The sequence below is a fragment of the Centruroides sculpturatus genome, unplaced genomic scaffold, assembly GCF_000671375.1.
Source record: "Centruroides sculpturatus isolate CEXI.00-Female unplaced genomic scaffold, Cexi_2.0 scaffold38, whole genome shotgun sequence".
NCBI lineage: Eukaryota > Metazoa > Arthropoda > Arachnida > Scorpiones > Buthidae > Centruroides > Centruroides sculpturatus.
Window position 1 is genome coordinate 896392 of NW_019384306.1, and position 19629 is coordinate 916020.

A 19629-nucleotide genomic window follows, 5' to 3' on the forward strand; every position below is an offset into this window, starting at 1 on the left:
AATGAAGTATATTACCAAGTAACCCAGTGAGAACTGCTTGCCTATCATTTTAGTTCAAAATACAAGAAGTTTTATTCCAAGCAAGCATTGCAAGCCCGCTAGGTTAATTTCTGCTGCTTGCTTGGAATAAAATTTCTCATATTTTATATTAAAATGATAGGCAAGCAATTCTGTAAAAGCACTGGCACTGAACGTTTCACTTCGTACAGTCTATTTTGCAACTTTTTTAAAATGATGTCAATCCCGAAAATCTCGGGATTAGGAAAACTTAATCCTGAAAATTTTGGGACTGAAAAGTAGTCGGGATCCCGATTTTCGAGATCCCGGGATCAAATCCTCTACACACAATAGAGACTGCTGTCAACAATATTTTGACAAAAGTAGACAAATGGGGTGTCAGTAATAAATTAATATTCAATGCAACAAAGACTAAAGGCATTGTTTTTACAGCTGCCTACTCATCAACAGATTTGTATAGACGTGCTCCGGGATACGCTTCAGAGACTCTTCCATTAAAATAGAGGAACATGTCACTTTCCTTGGTGTGATCATTGATCACAGGCTAACCTGGAAGAAACACATTATGCACATAACTAACCGTTCCAACCTTGTTTAATAATCTGCTCCGAGTTGCCAGGAACAGATGGGGACTTGATCATGTAGCTGTCAATGTCACTATGACTGCGTGTTTTTGTCCACTATTTGTTATGCTTATGCTGTATGGGGAGAGGCTGCCTTCCATTCTTATAATCATTGGCATCTCAGAACAGCACAATGCCTGGCGCTCCTGTGCCTGACCAGATGTTATTCCACTGTGTCTAATGCTGCTCTTCCTGTGCTTGCCGGGAAGCCCCATCCTGCAGCAGATCCAGTACTGTACAGGCAGATTTCTTCTTTCCTGTGGTAAAAGTATTACCATATTGGGCAACATGTATGACACTTCCTGTTACGAAATAAGTAGACCTTTTGCAGACCTCCCTCATCCTGCCCTCAGAAGAGGCCTTGGGGCTCATGACTGTGCGACTACCATCGAAGTTTTTACCGATGGCTCCAAGACTGTGCAAGGTACCGCAAGTGCTTTTGTCGTGTATGTCAGTAGTAAAGAATTTCATCATGACACTTTTCCCCTAAACCTGGAATGTTCAGTGTTTCAAGCAGAAATGTTTGCCATCTTTAAAGCAAAAGAATTCTGTAATAAAAATTTCAACAACTATAATATTACTATTTTCACTGACAGCCAGTTCAAGTCTTGACTAACAAAGATACCACTCACCCCCTTGCTAGGGACACTTTGTTCTCTGCAGATCAGTCCAGTAATAATTATCATATAAAATGGATTAAGGGGCACTGTGGCACTCCAGGTAATGAACATACAGACTTCCTTGCATGTGTGGCCACCTCCTTCAGGGATATCAACCCAGTATACAGCCATTTACCGGTCTCCAGGTTAAAGCAGCTCCTCTGGCAGCATACAATTGTAGCATGGCAACAAGAATGGGAATGTATCTCAGAGCAGCACATTTCCTGGCAGTTCTTCCCAGACGTAGCAAGACGCCTCAGCAGGAAATGGATCCACCCTCAACACCAGATGTCACAGATGCTTTCAGAATATGGTAAATTCAATGTCTACTTACATCAGTTTCCACACAGCGACACTGACTGCTGTCCTAACTGCGATGTGCGTGATGGGGTAAGGCATTATCTTTTGTCTTGCCCACTGCTGGAGGACATAAAGAACGAGCTCAAACTTTATGTTGAAGAAGATAATCTCAATTGGCCATGTAAGCTGGAAATTTTAGTGTTGAGTAAAAAGTACTTTTCCCTTTTTCAAAGGATGGTCAAGCTTTACTTTAACAGAACATTAATACATTGATAAAGGTTTTCCCCACTTTTCGTATCTTTGTATTGCTGAAGATCTTATAATAGCCTTATGCCTACTATACTGTGCATTTACTCTGTGCCTGTTACTGTACAAGGTCTGTACACCATTTTCACCTTGGCGTCTGTGTTCATGCATGGTTTCATTTGTTTTGTTCAGGCCTCCATCAATGTACTTTCATTGTGTGTCTATGTTGCACTAGCATTGTACAGGAACTGTATCCTCTCATACTGTACATATGCGAACTTTTTGTTTTGACTAAACTTCACACAAACTGCAATGTCTTTGGTTTTGTGATTTACCACATGATTCGGGATGTCATGATTTTATATTTATGTGTATTTTGTTTTCTTTTCTTTTACACTCACTGTCAGTTTTCCTGCTCGGCATGTCACCTCTATGTACACCCTGTATATATTCACCCCAACTGTGCCTAGCAGTGTCGGGCATAATGAAGTTTATTTTGTCTGTCTGTCTGACTGTCTGTCAGCATTACATCAAAAACAACAATGATATGTTTAATTTCTTCATTTTGTCTACTTTCTAACGACATAAAATACTTATGGAATATATCTGAAAGTGCTTTTTTGTGTGTATTTTATTATTATTTGATATGTTTATTTTTTCAATTTTGAAAATTGCAAAAATAAACATATTAAAAAATAAACACACCATAAATTATCTCAGCTTACGTGGATTAACAACTGCTTTCTGTGAAATTTGAGAGGAAGGTGTTATTTTTAAGGTCACAGTAGATGGTCAACATAGCCCACACTAACTGACTGTACTACTACTACTACTACTACTGTCAATAAGTCATTAATTATTTTATTGTCTTGTAAACAAAACCTCTGTTCCTAATTTTAAGTCAGTCAAATTACAATGTTATTATTTTATTGTACTTAGAAAAATGTTTTCTTTAACATTTAATTAACAACTAGTTTTGTTAGATCTAATTAATTTTATATTTTAGTTGCAGTTTAAAACCTGGCAAAAATATGGTATAAAAAAGTAGTTTGTTAGAAAGAATGTCTTCAACTAGATCAAACTATGTTTGTTAAATTATATTTTAATAATTTTGCTTGATCATAAATTTTAGTTTTATATCATATGTAATCCGTATACACTATTATATTAGAAAAATAGTGACTTCTAAATGGATACTTATAAGTACCCATTTAAAATACACAATTATCTGTTTAAAAATCATAATCATCTAGATAGTTGGGTCTCTGAATATCTGATCATTAAGAGAATAGTTGTTTACCTATTACCTGTATAAATCCAAGTAAAAACAGCTATATGACATTTAATTATATGTAATGTTGAACATTTTATCAATAAATATATTTTTTCACTTAACATTCATTCTTCTCTGAAATAAGTTAATTAAAATATTTCCATTAAGATTGCAGATATTTTACAATATCCCGAAAAAATTATTTTTTTTAACATTGTTTATTTAAATTTTAAATTAACTATTAAATCTATAACATTTGAATTGTACCTACTTAGAACGAACAGATATTGTTAATATTCCAAAATCTACTTTTCCTTCACTATTTGTTTTTATACAGTGAGTGGACGTATTTGGAGAGACCTGTAATTAAAATTTTTTAAAAATCTAATGAAATTTAAATGTATCAATTTAGTATTTCTATAAGTATCTGAAAATTATTTCAATCATTTCAAAAAATTAACTACATATAAAATTCCAAAATTTGAATTAACAATAAAGTATTTCATCATTTTAAACCTAGAATATATCTATAAATTTATTCACAATGCATTTAAGTTTAGTAATGTAGTGTCTTACTCCAGTACACCATACTTTTCCTGTTAACAATGAAGTCATGCCAGTCATGTATCTAAGTCTGTTCAGAAGAAAATTTTTTAATTGAAATAACATGACTTCCTGTCCAAAGCAGACGTTTGCATATAATTAATTGGGCTTTCTGTCCTTAAGTTTTCCATGTCTAGTCTTAACTTTCATCTATCTAACACTGTTCTTGAGATTAAGGACAGCCACCAGACAGCAGTAAGAATTTATATATCTACAATTTTTTCAAATTGCAGACCAAAACACTCAGTAATTAATAACTCTGAATGGTTTACAAACAAAGAAAATAAATATTTAAATATACTTGAGTAACTTTCATAACAGGTAACTTTCATTTTCACACATCTCCTGTAAGTTTGCTTGCTTATGTACTAATGTATGGATATAAATATGGATCACAGAAGCATATACGGGGTCCAAACAGGTAATTCCATCTATGATTTCCTGACCAATTATGACATTATTCCCTGACTTATTAAAGTCTCTGTGGTTCCCCTTTCCATTATGTAACATTTGGCCAAGTCTATTTGAGCCCATTTTGTACTTAATTATATAAATTTTTTTATTAAAAACATTTTATTCACTTACAAAAAACTTCATGTAAAATCAATTATGTAATTAGCTGTCATTTCTACACTATATAAAAAATTTCATGATTTTATCTAAATTAATTCATATAAATGTTCTAATAAATAAGAAAAAGACCCAAGTCATAAAATCGAATCTTCTTAAAGCGAGGAGGCAGTAAATTCAAAATAATTTAAACAGAAGAAATCACACACTCCATGAGAAGAAGAAATCGTGTTTGTCCAGCACAGACCCATTCAAGATCATTATATTTTTTCCCATCCCTTTCTGCAACTTATAGTGAGTGTGTGGACTTTTGGTGGAAAAGTGGGTCGTTGATGGTGTTTTGAAAACCCAATTTTAACTCTATAGTAATATTTTGGCATACTTCCTAAGTTCTGCAGGCCATCTGTAGATGAAAATTTGCAGTTAGAGAGAAGATACATCACAGATCATCAATCTATCAGCAAGCTGGTGCCTTATGTTATGCAGGTTGCAGATAAGGAAATTGCAAGTTTTCAAACAGCATTATGGGTCTGATGATGAAATAGAGAAGTCCAAAAAGTATTTTAGAATAAACTTTGACTCCAGAAGATCACAGCATTGTTATTACAATAAAACTAGTTTATTGTAAAAGTTTATGTAAACAAAAAACTTTTATTTCATAGAATGTTTAAACCAACTTTTAATGTACAGTAAATAAAATTAGAATGATACTATTTTAAAACTGTGCATAAAATTAACTTTAATATATTTTAAAATTGTTCTATACAGTATTATCAATACAATTACTTTCATATATATACAAAAGTAACAACAACAACTTATTAATATAAATTATTTTTAAGTAAACATTTATAAACTTACTTTTAGACCTTCATCAATTCCAAGTTGAACTTTGATATTTGATTCAGCACATGGATTTCCTGCACTATCACAGAGTTGTACAACAAGAGAATGAGGTAACTTATTTTCATGATACAATGTGTAAAGCTAAATGAAAAAAAATTGAAAAAATGTTACTAAAAATTAATTTAATGAATTCTGTAAAATATATAATCAAAACCTTTATACAATAATTTATAACGTTAAATTTTAATATAAAAAGTGTTGAGATTTGGTAGAATTGAGCCTTTTGAATTTGTAAAAAAAAAAAAAATGATTAGGTATTAACATCGTAAAAACACGTAAACAGATAATAAAAATATCTTCTTTTATTCGCCATGTCCAATCACCAGGAACAAACTATTCTCCACAGCAGAGATAACCTTTCTTTAGAGGCTATGCCTCTGCCAAATTATGTAAAACAGTCTAAAATGTCCACAGGTGACAATCCCTTCACTATTAAAAAATATAAAATTTAATATTTCTTTGTAAAATAGGGGTGGGCAGAATTACAGAAAAATGATTAGGTGTTTTTGGAATATACAAAAAGCACAAAGTTGTTTATTTGTGTTTAAAAAAAGAATTTGAATCTAAAAGTTTCANAATATATAATCAAAACCTTTATACAATAATTTATAACGTTAAATTTTAATATAAAAAGTGTTGAGATTTGGTAGAATTGAGCCTTTTGAATTTGTAAAAAAAAAAAAAATGATTAGGTATTAACATCGTAAAAACACGTAAACAGATAATAAAAATATCTTCTTTTATTCGCCATGTCCAATCACCAGGAACAAACTATTCTCCACAGCAGAGATAACCTTTCTTTAGAGGCTATGCCTCTGCCAAATTATGTAAAACAGTCTAAAATGTCCACAGGTGACAATCCCTTCACTATTAAAAATATAAAATTTAATATTTCTTTGTAAAATAGGGGTGGGCAGAATTACAGAAAAATGATTAGGTGTTTTTGGAATATACAAAAAGCACAAAGTTGTTTATTTGTGTTTAAAAAAAGAATTTGAATCTAAAAGTTTCAGAGAATTGGATTTCGGGGAGCCCTTTAAAGAAGAGTATTAAGCTGCTCCTGACATTTCAAGTTTCAGCTGTGAAAAAATGGCTTAAAGTAAAATTCAAACTCACTCCCACACATTAAATTTAATAATAATAATAATAATAAAGGTAGCCTCCTGATAATTTTTATAATTAATTTGTATTTGATTTTTTAAATTAATATTTATTATATTTCAATTTTTCAATAATTTTCTTAAATGATATTAATGTTTAAAAATATCAAAACTTTCAAATAATTTACCTGATCAGTATTGAAATTAGGATAAATTAGTTTGGCTGGAGGACCAGCGATCATTTCTAATCGAACATAATCTTTTAAATCATTCCACTGGATACATAATTCTCGACTTCCTAATTTTCCATCTTCAAATCTGATTCCTTTAATAACAAATCCTCCTGTCTAAAATTATAATTTGTTTTTATTTTTATTAATATTAATAAAAATATTTTTAAACAGATAATTTATAAACTAATGTTGTTTATTTATTTAACTGATCATACAGGATGGTATACAGAAATAGGCAATTTTGAGTCATTCATTTCAAGGCAAGGTACTGTGATGTTATCAGTTGCCATGGAGCAGTGATCGGATGTATATTTGTAGTAAAAGCATTTTACAAAAACAAGTATTGTTATGAATCTGTGCGATGAGAATTTTTGCATCACTTTCAACTTCAGTGTCAAGATCCAATTCTGTCAGCTCACACTGTAGAGACAAGTTGCAAATTTTGAAATAACAAGTTCATTGGAAGCCCCAGAGCCAAGAAAAATGTTTACATGCCAGAAACTGTTAAAGCACTCAGAGCCTTGTTCCTGCAGAGTCCACTGTGTTTTGCATCATGTTTTATTATGTTTTTCTCACTGTATTTTGGGAAGAATATTGTTCACAGATTTAAATTTTCATGTGTACAAGATTCACATAGCGCAGGCTTGCAGCAATTAGCTCCATCTGATATCAATAAGATTTATTTTTGCCAAGCAGTTTTTAGCAAAATATGATGAAAATAAAAATTTCCTGAAAACTTTTGAATATCTGATGGAAGCCTCCTTTCATCTAAATGGCTATGTTAACAAGCAAAGCTTTCAATACTGGTCTGCTGAGAATCCTCATTTTTTATACCAGCAACTGTTACACAGTAAAAATGTGTGTGGGACATGTGATATCACTAAAACTAATTATTGGGCCATATTTTTTGAGGATAATGATGGCTGTGTGATTACTGTGACTTTAGAATGATACATCAAAATACAGTAAGACTCCGCTTAACATGGGGGATGTGTTCCTAGACGACAAAGCACTAAACAAAACAGCATTAAATGAGGTCATTTTAACAAGGTAGATAGGGATAGGGAACACGCAACCAAAAACAAACAAATTTTATTGTAATTTTAAGTCATTTTTATATTGATTTGCATAATAATATACACGGGATGACAAAAAAAAAAAATAACGCACCATGAAGGACTTGTTGGATTTGAATAAAAATTGGTATGTTGCATTATCTTAGCTAGACATGTAAATGATTAGCTTTTGAGAACAGGTTCTTGTGTCATATCGCTACCAGAGGGAAAAAAAGTGCTTCCTCTGTCTGGTATAAAGGTGCACGCTGTGACAACTTGTGCATATGTTCTGCACTTTTATTCATGGCTGTGACTTCATTGAGTGACAGACATGCCTCTACGATGCATTCGACAGCCTTACGCTCAGTTGAGTTTGAGAGAGGTCACATCATTGGATTGAGAGAAGGAGGGTGGTCATACCGCCAGATTGGCTGCCATCTAAACCATTCTAATAGAACTGTTAGGATGTGTTATGAGCAGTGGGTAAGTAGGAGTACACACAAACAGCAAATGGGCTCCAGATGCTATCGACAGACCACCAGAAGGGAGGATCGTCTCATTGTACATCAAGCATGGACAGTGCCTACAGCTTCATCGTCTACCATTCATGCAGCAGTGGCACCTGCATTACAGAACCATGTATCCAGCCACACCATTTTCAGGCGCTTAGTAGAAGATGGATTGGTCTCCCGATGCCCAGTATATGTTCTACCGTTAACAGCCACCCACTGACACTTCCATCTGCAGTGGTGTCATGCATGACAATCATGGCCAGCTATCGACTGGCAGCATATTGTCTTCAGCGACGAATCCCGCTTTTGTTTGGGGGCTCACGATGGCCGTGTAAGAGTATGGCAGCCTGCTGGTCAAGGCATCAACCCGGCCTATACTGTGGAGCGGCACACAGGCCCAACCCCCAGTGTTATGGTGTGGGGAGCCGTAACATATGACAGTAGGACACCTCTAGTTGTCATGCATACTACCCTCACAGCCCAACGATATGTACAATACATCCTCCAGCCACATGTGTTGCCCCTCATGGCAGGTCTTCTGATAGGCATATTCCAGCAGGATAATGCCTGGCCACACACCACAGCAGTCTCCCAAACATGCCTACATAACATTGCCACACTTCCTTGGCCTGCATGGTCTCCAGATTTATCATTAATCGAACATGTGTGGGACCATCTGGGTCGCTAGCTGCAACAGCCACGGGATCTGATGCACCTTGAGTCCCAGTTGCATCATGCATGGACAGATATGCAGCAGAACATTATTTGCGACCTTTATGCCTCCATGTCGATGCATATTACAGCTTGTATCCGTGCTAGAGGCGGCCCAACGGAATATTAGCACCTGCATTGTATTGCATATTACTGCACAATAAAGTATGTTTTTGCTTTATGGTTGCAATCATATACCTGTCTAGCTATGATGATGTCACATACCAATTTTTATTCAAATCCAACAAGTCCTTCATGGTGTGTTATTTTTTTTTGTTGTCCAGCGTATGTTAAATAACACATAAACATATGCATACAAAAATGCAAAGTTCATTTTTTGTGAGGAAAGTCCTGGCTTTTCTGAAATTCTAGTTTTTTTTGCGATAAAGTCGTGAAGTTTCATTTGTTGCTTTTTTCTTTCCTTAAGCAAATGTTGGTAGCAGAAGATTTCATCCAAAATGCTTCATTTTGCTTTTGCACTCCTTTCAAAATCTGGATCATTCACTACAATTTGATCAATGATTTTGGTTATTGTTACCAAACTTTTACTAAGGAAATCTGTAACAAGTTCTTTGGGTTCTTCATTTTCATAATCTCTATTTTCCACTTCTACATGAATTCCTTGTTCTGCCAATTTTTGAAGGTCGTCATTGGTAAGGCTCTTACCAGAAACATGCTGCAACTCCTCAATATCCTGCTCATCTACATCTCCTAGTCCTGCTGCATTGATTAGTTTGTTTTGAGTTTGGTCAACCTAACCATAGAGCGATAGGCTCTTCTCATTGAGAATTCTTGAATACCTTCAGCCATAATTCCAAACTTCGTTCGTGCATTTATCAGTTAATTCTTGCCAAGCGATATTGCCTATGGCATCCGTTATATTTTTTCCAAAACTGCACCAAACAAACATAGATTTAAAAAAGTACACCTTTTTCTGATTGGTTTGTGTTCATAAATACAGGTATACCTCGCCTTACGTTGGTAATTGGTTTCAGCAGAGGCAACGAAAGTCGAATTTATTGTCTCCGAATCTACTTGTCACTAGGCTAAACCATAAATTACCATTCCTGGTTCTGTATTTTATTTATTAATGCATTTTTAATAATATATGGTTAATAAGGATCTATTTTAAGCTTACAAACAAATAAATTTTAGTTTTTAATACAGTAATACCTTGACTTACGCTACCCCGACTTACGTGATTTTCAAATCTCGCCGATTCGTCTTTTTTCTGAGCGCCACGCAACTCTTGATTACTCATGCCCCCCCACACTATTGTTCAGCTTACATGTTCGGAAATGTTGCGCTAAATCGATGCATAGCTACAATTTATTTTGTGTTATTTATTTCTGTGTTTGTTTTATGTACGGAGATTTGAGAGACTCTACTATGTCATCCAAATGAAGTAGAACCGATTCTTCTGCATCAAACAAGAAAAGAAAAACTTTATCTTTGGAATGTAAAGTTAACATTATTAAAGACTTTGATACAAAAATGAAAATTTGTGAATTGGCAAAGAAGTTTGATCTACCGGAATCGATGGTCAGAACAATTACAAAAGGTAAAGAAAAAATTCTCAAAGCTGCGAAAAATGCTCAATCTTTAAATTCAAGCATCATTCATAAATGTCACGGTATTATCGCTGAGATGGAAACAATGTTAAAATTATGGTGTGATAATCAAGTAATTGTGAAAAATTGTATAATAATATAATATGTTATACATATGTATTATCTAAGATTTTATTAAACATTTTTTTTCTAAATTATTGCTTTTTTTAGTCTCTGGTCCCAATTAAAAATTATTTGTATGTATTTATATGCAAAATTATACTCAGACTTATGCAAATTTGACTTACACGGTTATCACTCAGTCCCACCTATCACGTAAGTTTGGGATATTACTGTATAGTACAGAAAAAAGTAATCTAAGTTTACAAATGCAGGTACTATAAATACAGTACATATTTGTAAATGTATACATTTTAATATGATTTTATGTGCTTTAAACGTTTTTCTAGTGATATTACGACTTCAATATTTGTGGCGGACAGACGTAAAGTCAAATAAAATGACTTAAACTTGATTTTTATTTTTCCATATACTTTTTGACAAACGATATATAATTGGGAACGACGTAACTCGAAACAATGTAAGTCAAGGTATACCTGTAATCATATTGTATATGAATCAATGAAATGCCTTTGTAATTTAAATCAGCGTAAATTTTGAGCTTTTTTTAGGATTCAAGCAGACTGCGTTATATCAAATCAGCATTAAGCAACGCAGCGTTAAGCAGGTTCTTACTGTAATTCAAACATTTCTCAGCTACTAACTAGAGATGTATCCAATAAACAAGTCAACATAGCTACAGCTCATACTGCAATAATATCAATTGCCACTTTATGAAAGCTTTTAATAAACTATTATGTCTAAAAATAGCAATATCAGGCCTGCAAAATTACCAGATTTTTCAGCATATGGTTATTTTTTATGAGTATTTTTAAAATGCTAAATGTTTGCTTGTTGTCCTCACAGCATTAACCCTTTGTCAGTCACATTATAATTTCTAATGTATTTTATTGTACAGGTGACAGTTGTAAATTTATTTAATGATAAAAATAGGTGACATCTGTTTGTTTTTTAAAACATTGGTGTATAAATATGTAAAATCTTACTCTTGATATTAGTTTTTGTGTTGATTTAAAGTATTTTAAAAGATTTATAATGGAATTACAAATTGGAAATTTCAACAATAAATCATAAATCAAAACTAAAAGACTTAATTTTATATTCAGTGAAACTTACTTGAGGTGACTACCTTGTGACCAAGATAAGTAGTACAGAAAGGTAGTCACTATATGGAGAATACATACATTATATCAAACAAATCCCACGGCACATTGTTTTGTAGGTTTTTGTGAATTTATTTATATCAATGTTGACAACTGTAATTTTATATAGCAGTATACACATTAATTGTGTCAAAAACTATAAATAGGAATATCCTCTCTTTGCAGTTTTCCACTGTTATGTAATCTATATCATTTGTCTTTCTACGCAGTACCTTCTATGAAATGTCATGTCTTTGCTTAAATGATTTGAGCGAGTGATTTAATACATTAAAGTTCTGAATATGAAGCTTCTCTGCAAATTTAAATGCTACTTCCTGTAAAATGAGTCAAACACATGAGCATTCATTCAATGCATTTGCTGAAACCATTTCAGAACAGCAGCATTTATCTCAAAATTTGTTTTTTTTCTTACTTTTCTGGAACAGTCTATTTTCAAGGCAGAATACTTTGAACGTCAAGAAACGGTTAAAGTATTCTGCCTTACATTTATGAATGTTGTTAACATATCTTTTACTTATCCTAAATGTTGTTTCTGCTTTTTTGCTGACTATTGAATTCAAGAAGCATAATAACCTCAACTTTTTCTTTCAAAGAAGATCTCTGTATGACTTGGTTTGAGCCATAATTGAGAGCTGCAGAGCTACAAATGAACAGATTTTAGATGCTATTAGTAAGGAATAAAACATATAAAACTACAGAATACACTTATAACAAATAGAAGAAACTTTCAGTACAGTAGAAAACAATGTAATCTGAGAATTTTACAACTTAAACAATAAAATCCAGCCCAAAATTTATAATTACTAGTGCCCAGAAAGTTAGATATTGACCTAGAAAAGCATCTAAAAAGCAGATTTCAGAGGTAATAAAATTATTTTTCATTTTTTGGAACATTTATTTAACATTTTTACTGAAATGTGGATTAAATTAGTTTCTCGTTCTGTAGAGTAAAAAATAAGTTAGTGAGATATCTAGAAAGTTCAAATTTAATTTTAATAACTAATGCAAATACAAAGCAAATAAAAACAAAAATTCAACAATCTAAGTTAATTAATTAATTAAACAAATAAACAATTGAAAACAAGACAGAGCATGAATGTAAGTTTTGAGCAATAACTGGGAGTTTAATTTTATAATTATTTGATAAACAAACAAAAGAAATTGAAATAATTTTTTATTTTATTCAAAGATATATTCTTTGTTTAATAAAAGTACAATACTGATAAAATAAAATAATTAGAAATAATTAAAATATAAGAAAAATTAACATATATTGAGTGATTAGACTGACATTATGTAATATATATTCTAATATCAACAAAAATCTAACATAGAAAGTGATAAAAGTATAAATCTATACTACTATATAAAGAGACAACGTATTTTTCGTTTGTGACCACTAACCGTGAAAACTACTGAACCAATTGTTACCAAACTTTAACTGTAGCATCTTTATGATCCCTGGAATGTTTACCATTAATCAAACCTACAGATTTTTTATTAATTAAATAAAACTGCAATGGATTTTTGTCTGTCTATTTCTCTCTCTCTCTTCACTAGATGGCGACACACGCTGTCTATAAGAAAAGTCTATTATTGAAGTTTACTATTATATTTGAAGAACTGACATTAAATTATAATTAGTTAATTAGCAAAATCTTTGAGGAATTAAAAAAGTGACGTCATCACGCTAGATGGCCGTATGTGTACAGTACTTATGGCGGGTTTTCGAATCGTTTCTGCAGGTAATTGTACAAAATATTCGAAATAGTTATTGGTGAATATTTTTGAGATTGATTGATAAATAATGCCGAGAGCTGCAAGAGCACGAATAGGAAGAAACAGTTCATAATTGTAGACGACGTGAATCTACACTTCTACAGCAAAGACTGGAAGGGCAACGAATTCGTTCGGCTCAGAATCGAATGCGTGTAGCGAGGAATTTTTTAGGTTTCACATCAATATAACTTATTCAGAAGTTTTATGATTTTATTTTTTTATAATTTGCAAAACTCTACTGCAATACTACACATTGATCACTCAAAAATAATTAATGAACAATTAGTTCAAATTTTCTAAGTTCTATATGTATATAAGAGTGGGCAGGCCGCGATGGGGATGCTAGTAAGAATAAAATAGTAGTTTTTAATTAAATTTTTACACAAAAGTTTCTGTTAGATTATAATAATATGTAAAGGTAAATTAAAATAGTAGCAAGATTTGTTTACTTTATAAATAATTATGCAATTGAAATGATTTTCAAAATAAATAAGTTAATGGTACAAAAGTCATGCAAGTGATTGCTATATGTATTAAAAAATTGAAGATTGAATTTCTGTATGACTTTCAAACACAATACGAGTTCAACATAAAAAGTTATACTAACCTGGCCTACAGCCTTTTCCAAGTGGGTATAATCAATTCCATCAGCTATTATCAACAGATCGACTAAATTTTTAAAAGACAGCTGAAAATAAATTTAAAAATGAAATTTTTCAAATTTCTAAATTTAATTTATAAAAAAAACATCATGCCATCTGGCCAATCTCAATATGATTTGCTACTACAAATACAGTAAAACCTGATTAACTCAGATTGGTTGGGAAAAAAAATTTGGTCTTCAAGTTAAGAAGTTTTGAGTTATGACATTCAGCTAAAAAATGAAGATTTTGTGCATTGGTGACCGTATTAATGAATCTATTCCATTGGTCTTATGCAGAATCATTGTGTCAATATAAACCTCTGGTGTTGTCCAGAAACCCAGTGATGCTTAACCACGTGGTTAAATAAGCTACTTAGAAATATGCTTTCCCAAAATGTTGATCCATTCACTTCTAAGTGTTTAGTAATGACTTTTTAAATTGCAATATTTTGTGCCTAGAATTAATGTTTTTTTTTATTTTTTATCAAATATATACTCTATAATTGTTATATTTTTAAAATTTTGCCATGAAGGTTAAAATTTTTACATAGAATCAGATTAAAATCATTTTCTTTAATTAATCCATCAAAAATCCATTTATTTACTATGTCAACTAGTTATATAAATTTTTCAGCAATCAAATAAAACAAAACAATAACAAAAAAAAGTTAAGTTAAAAAAAAAAAAGAAAGTTTGAATGGCAATTAATACTGTAACTGCCATTCAAACTTGCTTTCTTTAACTTTTTTTTTTTGCTTCCAGACAATGTGTTTGGCTTATATACTGATAAGTCACACACATTGTATGGAAGCCAAAACCCCCTGCCCACAGTCACATCACACAATGTTTATTTTTACTGTATGTGGTTCTCCCACTTTATAAGAAGTTTCTGATTAGTTTTTTCAATAGATAAATGTTAATTATTTTATTTAAATTAAGATTCTGGAGTGTTAAATATAAATACGTTGTACTAACCTTGTATAGCTTCGCAGTTAATTTTAGAAACGTAACACTAACATATTTGATCCACCCTAGAACTTTCTTCAGGTGTTCTATAAAAATTTTTCTGGTGTGATCTGAGTTCAATTTAGCTTCCAATTTTAAACATTCCAAATGTTTCTATCTTTGAATTTATTTTTAAAAATGCTTTTAAATTTTAAATTTCCAAAAGATGTGCACCTGCACTAACCATTAACGTGCCAGGTCATACATAGTATTCAAAAAACAACTCTCTGCCATGCTCTCAAAAGTTGTTTTTTGTCTTTTAAATTGATTGACAGGTCTTTGCAGTCTGCTTTAAAAATTTCTAATGCCTCCAGATTCCGTAGTTGATTTATATGCCAAGTTTGCCGGATCATTATCGCTTGTTGCAATTCAGGTGTAATGCTGTTTTCATTGGCATATATAGCTAGGGTGTTAGTGCTTTTCCTCTTTTCAATATCTGTTTTGTGTTCATGGAGGCATTGTTTGAGTGATCGTTTTGTAGACATGATATATACGATATCTCTATTGAATCTGTTATATCTTAGCAGGATTTCATACATTCCTGATGTTCTTTCAATTTCCACCCGATCTTTCTCATTTCTTGATATAGAAACTGCATATGGCACTCATATGTTATAGCAATATGGTAGGGAAGCTCATCTTGCTGCAAACCATTTTTTGGAGCCCTATTCAATTGGTTTTTTGCTTGTCTGCCATTCTATATATTAGACCTTTTTTATAGCCATGGTTTTCAGCAATTTCTGCTATTCTTATTTCTCTCCATTTGTCTTGTTCTTTATTGCAGTATGTGTAGGACCTTCTGATAAGCACTCCAAAGGCTGCCATTTTGTAGTTGTATGGATCGTTAGAGCTGGCTGGGATGTATATCGGGATGGTACTCGGTTTTTGGTATATCTCAGTTGTATCTGCTATCATTGAATGTAATATTAAAATCCAAAAAAAATGAAAAGCCATCTGCAAACTGCAAAGCTATACAAGGTTAGTGTGCCGTATTTATATTTATTATAGCTTTGTTCATCGGATAGATTTGATTCTGGAGTGTTTATGAAAATACTGTATCAAAATCCCATTTGAGTTAAACAGTGCAACGAATTCGAGTTAACCAGTTTGATTTAATATGTAAATCCCTATGCTAAACAATCAGGGAAAGAAAATGTCTTCAAGTAAACATGATTTTGAGTTATCCCAGTTCAAAATAACCAGGTTCCACTGTATGTCAAATTTAACATATAATAAAACTTAAACATTTTCAAATCTGTTTTATTTATAAATCACATGCATTATATCTGTGGTTTAGTATAAGAAGTGCATGTAACAGTTTCAGATAATGTTGTTATTTATATAGTTAAAGACTTCAAAAAGCTTATTTTCATTGCTAAAAAATAAGTAAATGAATTTCTTCTTACAATGTAATTTTGAAAATAATCAAAACTATTAAAAAATATAAAATGTTTGTATGTTATTACAAAAAATTTATGTAAAATGACATAAAAAACATATTAATGCAATAAAATACATATAATATAATTAAATATATAAATTATATATTATTAAATAAATAAATTATGTAAGAAATATTTATAACATGTAGAAAAGAATTTTATCACATCATCTTAGTAACAACAACAGAAATTAATATGTTTTTGATAGTTTTATAGTGACAGTTTATTCATCCCATGATTTCTACAGCAACCTTTTTGTTGTTCTGTAAGAATGCTGTGTTCCTCAACACGTTTGTATATTTTGTTTGCAATACAGGATATCAATAATTTGTAGTGTTGAAAGACATGTAATTAATCTGTATTGTGTGGGGTCTGTGGTATTTTTGTTTTTAGGTAGGTGATGCCAAGTAAAAAATTTTGGCATGTATTGTGGATTGATGATGATGTGTGTTAGGTGTTTAGGTAGTTCCTGGTGCTATGATGTAAACTTTTTGTACCAGAAATTGTGAATGTTGTCTACACCAAGTGTCTTCCAGTTGTGTGTTCTGTTAACAGCATATCACATGTAGTGTACATTTATTTCAGCACAGGGCATAGTAGGTTTGTTGTGCAAGTTTTTGTTCTCCTCGATCCAGCCTGTATCAACACTATGTGTAACAGCACTGGACCAAAGAGAAGACCAATAAGTTGTGAGTTCTTCTTCTGTTGGTATGCCACTGTGCTGTGTATCAGTGTTTTGATACTAATTTCTCTGTAAAAGAGTTTTTCATTGTTTGTAAATAACTTATTTTGTTGTTTTCGCAGTGAACATGTTTTTGTATTGTTTCAGTCTATGTGCTTTGGCTGCAAGTTTTTGTTTTAGTGTATCAATGTATTCTGTAATGTGTGTGTTGTGATGTTCATGTTTTGTGTGTGTTTTGATTTTCTTGAAAATGTTTTTGAGTTGTTTCTTTAATTTTGGTGTTAGGTTGTTTTTAGTGTATTGTGTCAGCCTGCCTAATTGCTGTCTAATGTCATTTATTTGTGTTTCTATTCTTCTTTGCCAGGCAGGATTGTGATAGAATTGTGTTTTGTGTGTATCTGTGTGTGATTGTATTTTCAATCCATAGTATGTCACTACTGTGACTGCCCCAGCATAAACTAATGTATGAATGTCTGAGAGTGTAAAAATTGAATGAATGTAGTCTGGTAGTAAGTGAGTGTTTACATAATTTAGTGTTTTTCCTACTACCTTTGATGTGTTGATTTTTGGTATTTGTGGTCTTTGTGTGGGATCTGTACCTGAATATTTAGTGAGTGTTTCCTGAAATATAAGTGAGAGCATATTAACTAAATCTATGTCTATGTTATTAGTGGTGGACGAGGCAGTGTCTGTAGTATCATTAGTGGTAATTGTTGCGTGTGTGTTATTATCAATGCTTGTTGCTGGATTATCCTGACAGGTTGAGTGATCTTCATTACAGTAATGTTAAATGTTTCTGTTTGTTGATGTATTTGATCAGCAATGTATTGTTTGATAAGTTCGAGTGTTGTTTGTGGGATAAGATTGTTGTGCATAGTAGTTCTTTTTTAATCAACAACCCTTTGTTCAGTGACAGTGAGGTGAGGATATTGTTTTGTGATTCTATGGTGTAGTTGTTGTCTATATACTTGCATATAGACAACAACTACACCAGTTTGTTATGTTTGTTTCGAGTCTTGTGATGGTGTGGTAAGTACAAATGATAAACTCATTCATTTCCATTGTCCATTTCATCCATTGGTGTGGTTTTCAAGCCTTTGTGATCTGTAAATGCATTGCCACAAAAACACTAAGGCTAGGTTGGTTCCTCACGTCTATTGAGGGCATTGCAGTGCCATGCTTAAGCCGGTGATGCTTTCTCCACCGATAGTCAAGCCTATTTTTCAAATTTGAGCCTCTGCCTAACACACGAATGTGGACCTTGTAGTATATAAAATTTCAAAACTGATATTATACACAAGGATATAACAAGAAAGAACTTAATCTTTGTCTGGTTAAGTTTTCAGGTAATTCACCATACTTAACTCAATTGTGATTTTATTTCCAGACTTATTACATCAAGGCCAGGTTTCTAATAATATTCATATTGCATATTGGAGAAAGAAATAAAAACTAATAATGTAAAAGATCATTACTAGAACCCTGTTTTTTATGTAATAAATCTGGAAATAAAATCACTATTGAATTAAGTGTAGTGAATTAATATCCACAAAAAACTGATAAGATGTAAGATGTTATGGTTAAATTTTTTTTAAACATTTTCAAAATAAATGGAATCTCATCATCAATTTATTTTAACATAAATAAATATAATATAATATAATCTATTATATTAGCATAGATTATTATATACATGAATATTGTAATCTGTATGTAAAAAGAACTATAAAGAGATTTTGTTTATTTTGAATATGTGTTCTCAAAAAATTTAAAATAGCTGAATTTTATTTTACTATTAAAATATTACAAAACATTTTTGTTAAAAAATAAATTTTTAAATTATTAAATAAAATTTCTTACTTTTTTATATGGATTTCCATGTTTATCTGCAACAGTGACTAGAATGTCTGATTGCAAAACTTCTCCAATTCGCACTTTATCTTTTCCACTAACAGTTGCTTTTATATAAGAAGGATCTCCATGTTTTGGCCTAATAAATTTATATAATATTTTCAGAGCAATTGTCTTTCAGAATAAAATGAATATAACTTTGATTAATTAACTTACTTTACATTAAAACCAAAATCAATGACATGCCCATTAGACAGACTGACAGAACAATACATATTTTGTTTAACTGACTGAGGAGTTTCAATATCTGGTAATTTCCCAGCAGAAAATAATTCTCTGGAAGGTTGTGCAGTCCAATTAACCTAATTTTAAAAAAACTTTTTTAACTGTTATATCAATTTTTAAATTAACCTAAAATATTTCTGTTTAAGAGTAATTAATATGTTTACATTCAAATTTATACCTTTAGTTTTTGTGAAATTTTCTGAGTTATAGCAATTGGTCGACCACCTTCATCAAAAACTTCATATTCTAAAAAAATATACCCGATTAAAATTACATTAA

General features: G+C 31.6%; 1 protein-coding gene across 1 annotated transcript in view; it reads right to left on the reverse strand.

Moving 5' to 3' along the window:
- LOC111619035 (structural maintenance of chromosomes flexible hinge domain-containing protein 1-like) overlaps positions 1 to 19629 on the reverse strand; it is a 260024-nt gene that overhangs the window by 93939 nt on the left and 146456 nt on the right. The window contains exons 26-32 of the mRNA XM_023360677.1: positions 19529 to 19596; positions 19282 to 19427; positions 19075 to 19204; positions 14050 to 14130; positions 6487 to 6645; positions 5154 to 5279; positions 3391 to 3479 (exon numbers count right to left, since the gene is read on the reverse strand). Of these exons, the coding sequence (XP_023216445.1) occupies positions 3391 to 3479; positions 5154 to 5279; positions 6487 to 6645; positions 14050 to 14130; positions 19075 to 19204; positions 19282 to 19427; positions 19529 to 19596 (799 nt within the window). The remainder of the gene's footprint in view (positions 1 to 3390; positions 3480 to 5153; positions 5280 to 6486; positions 6646 to 14049; positions 14131 to 19074; positions 19205 to 19281; positions 19428 to 19528; positions 19597 to 19629) is intronic.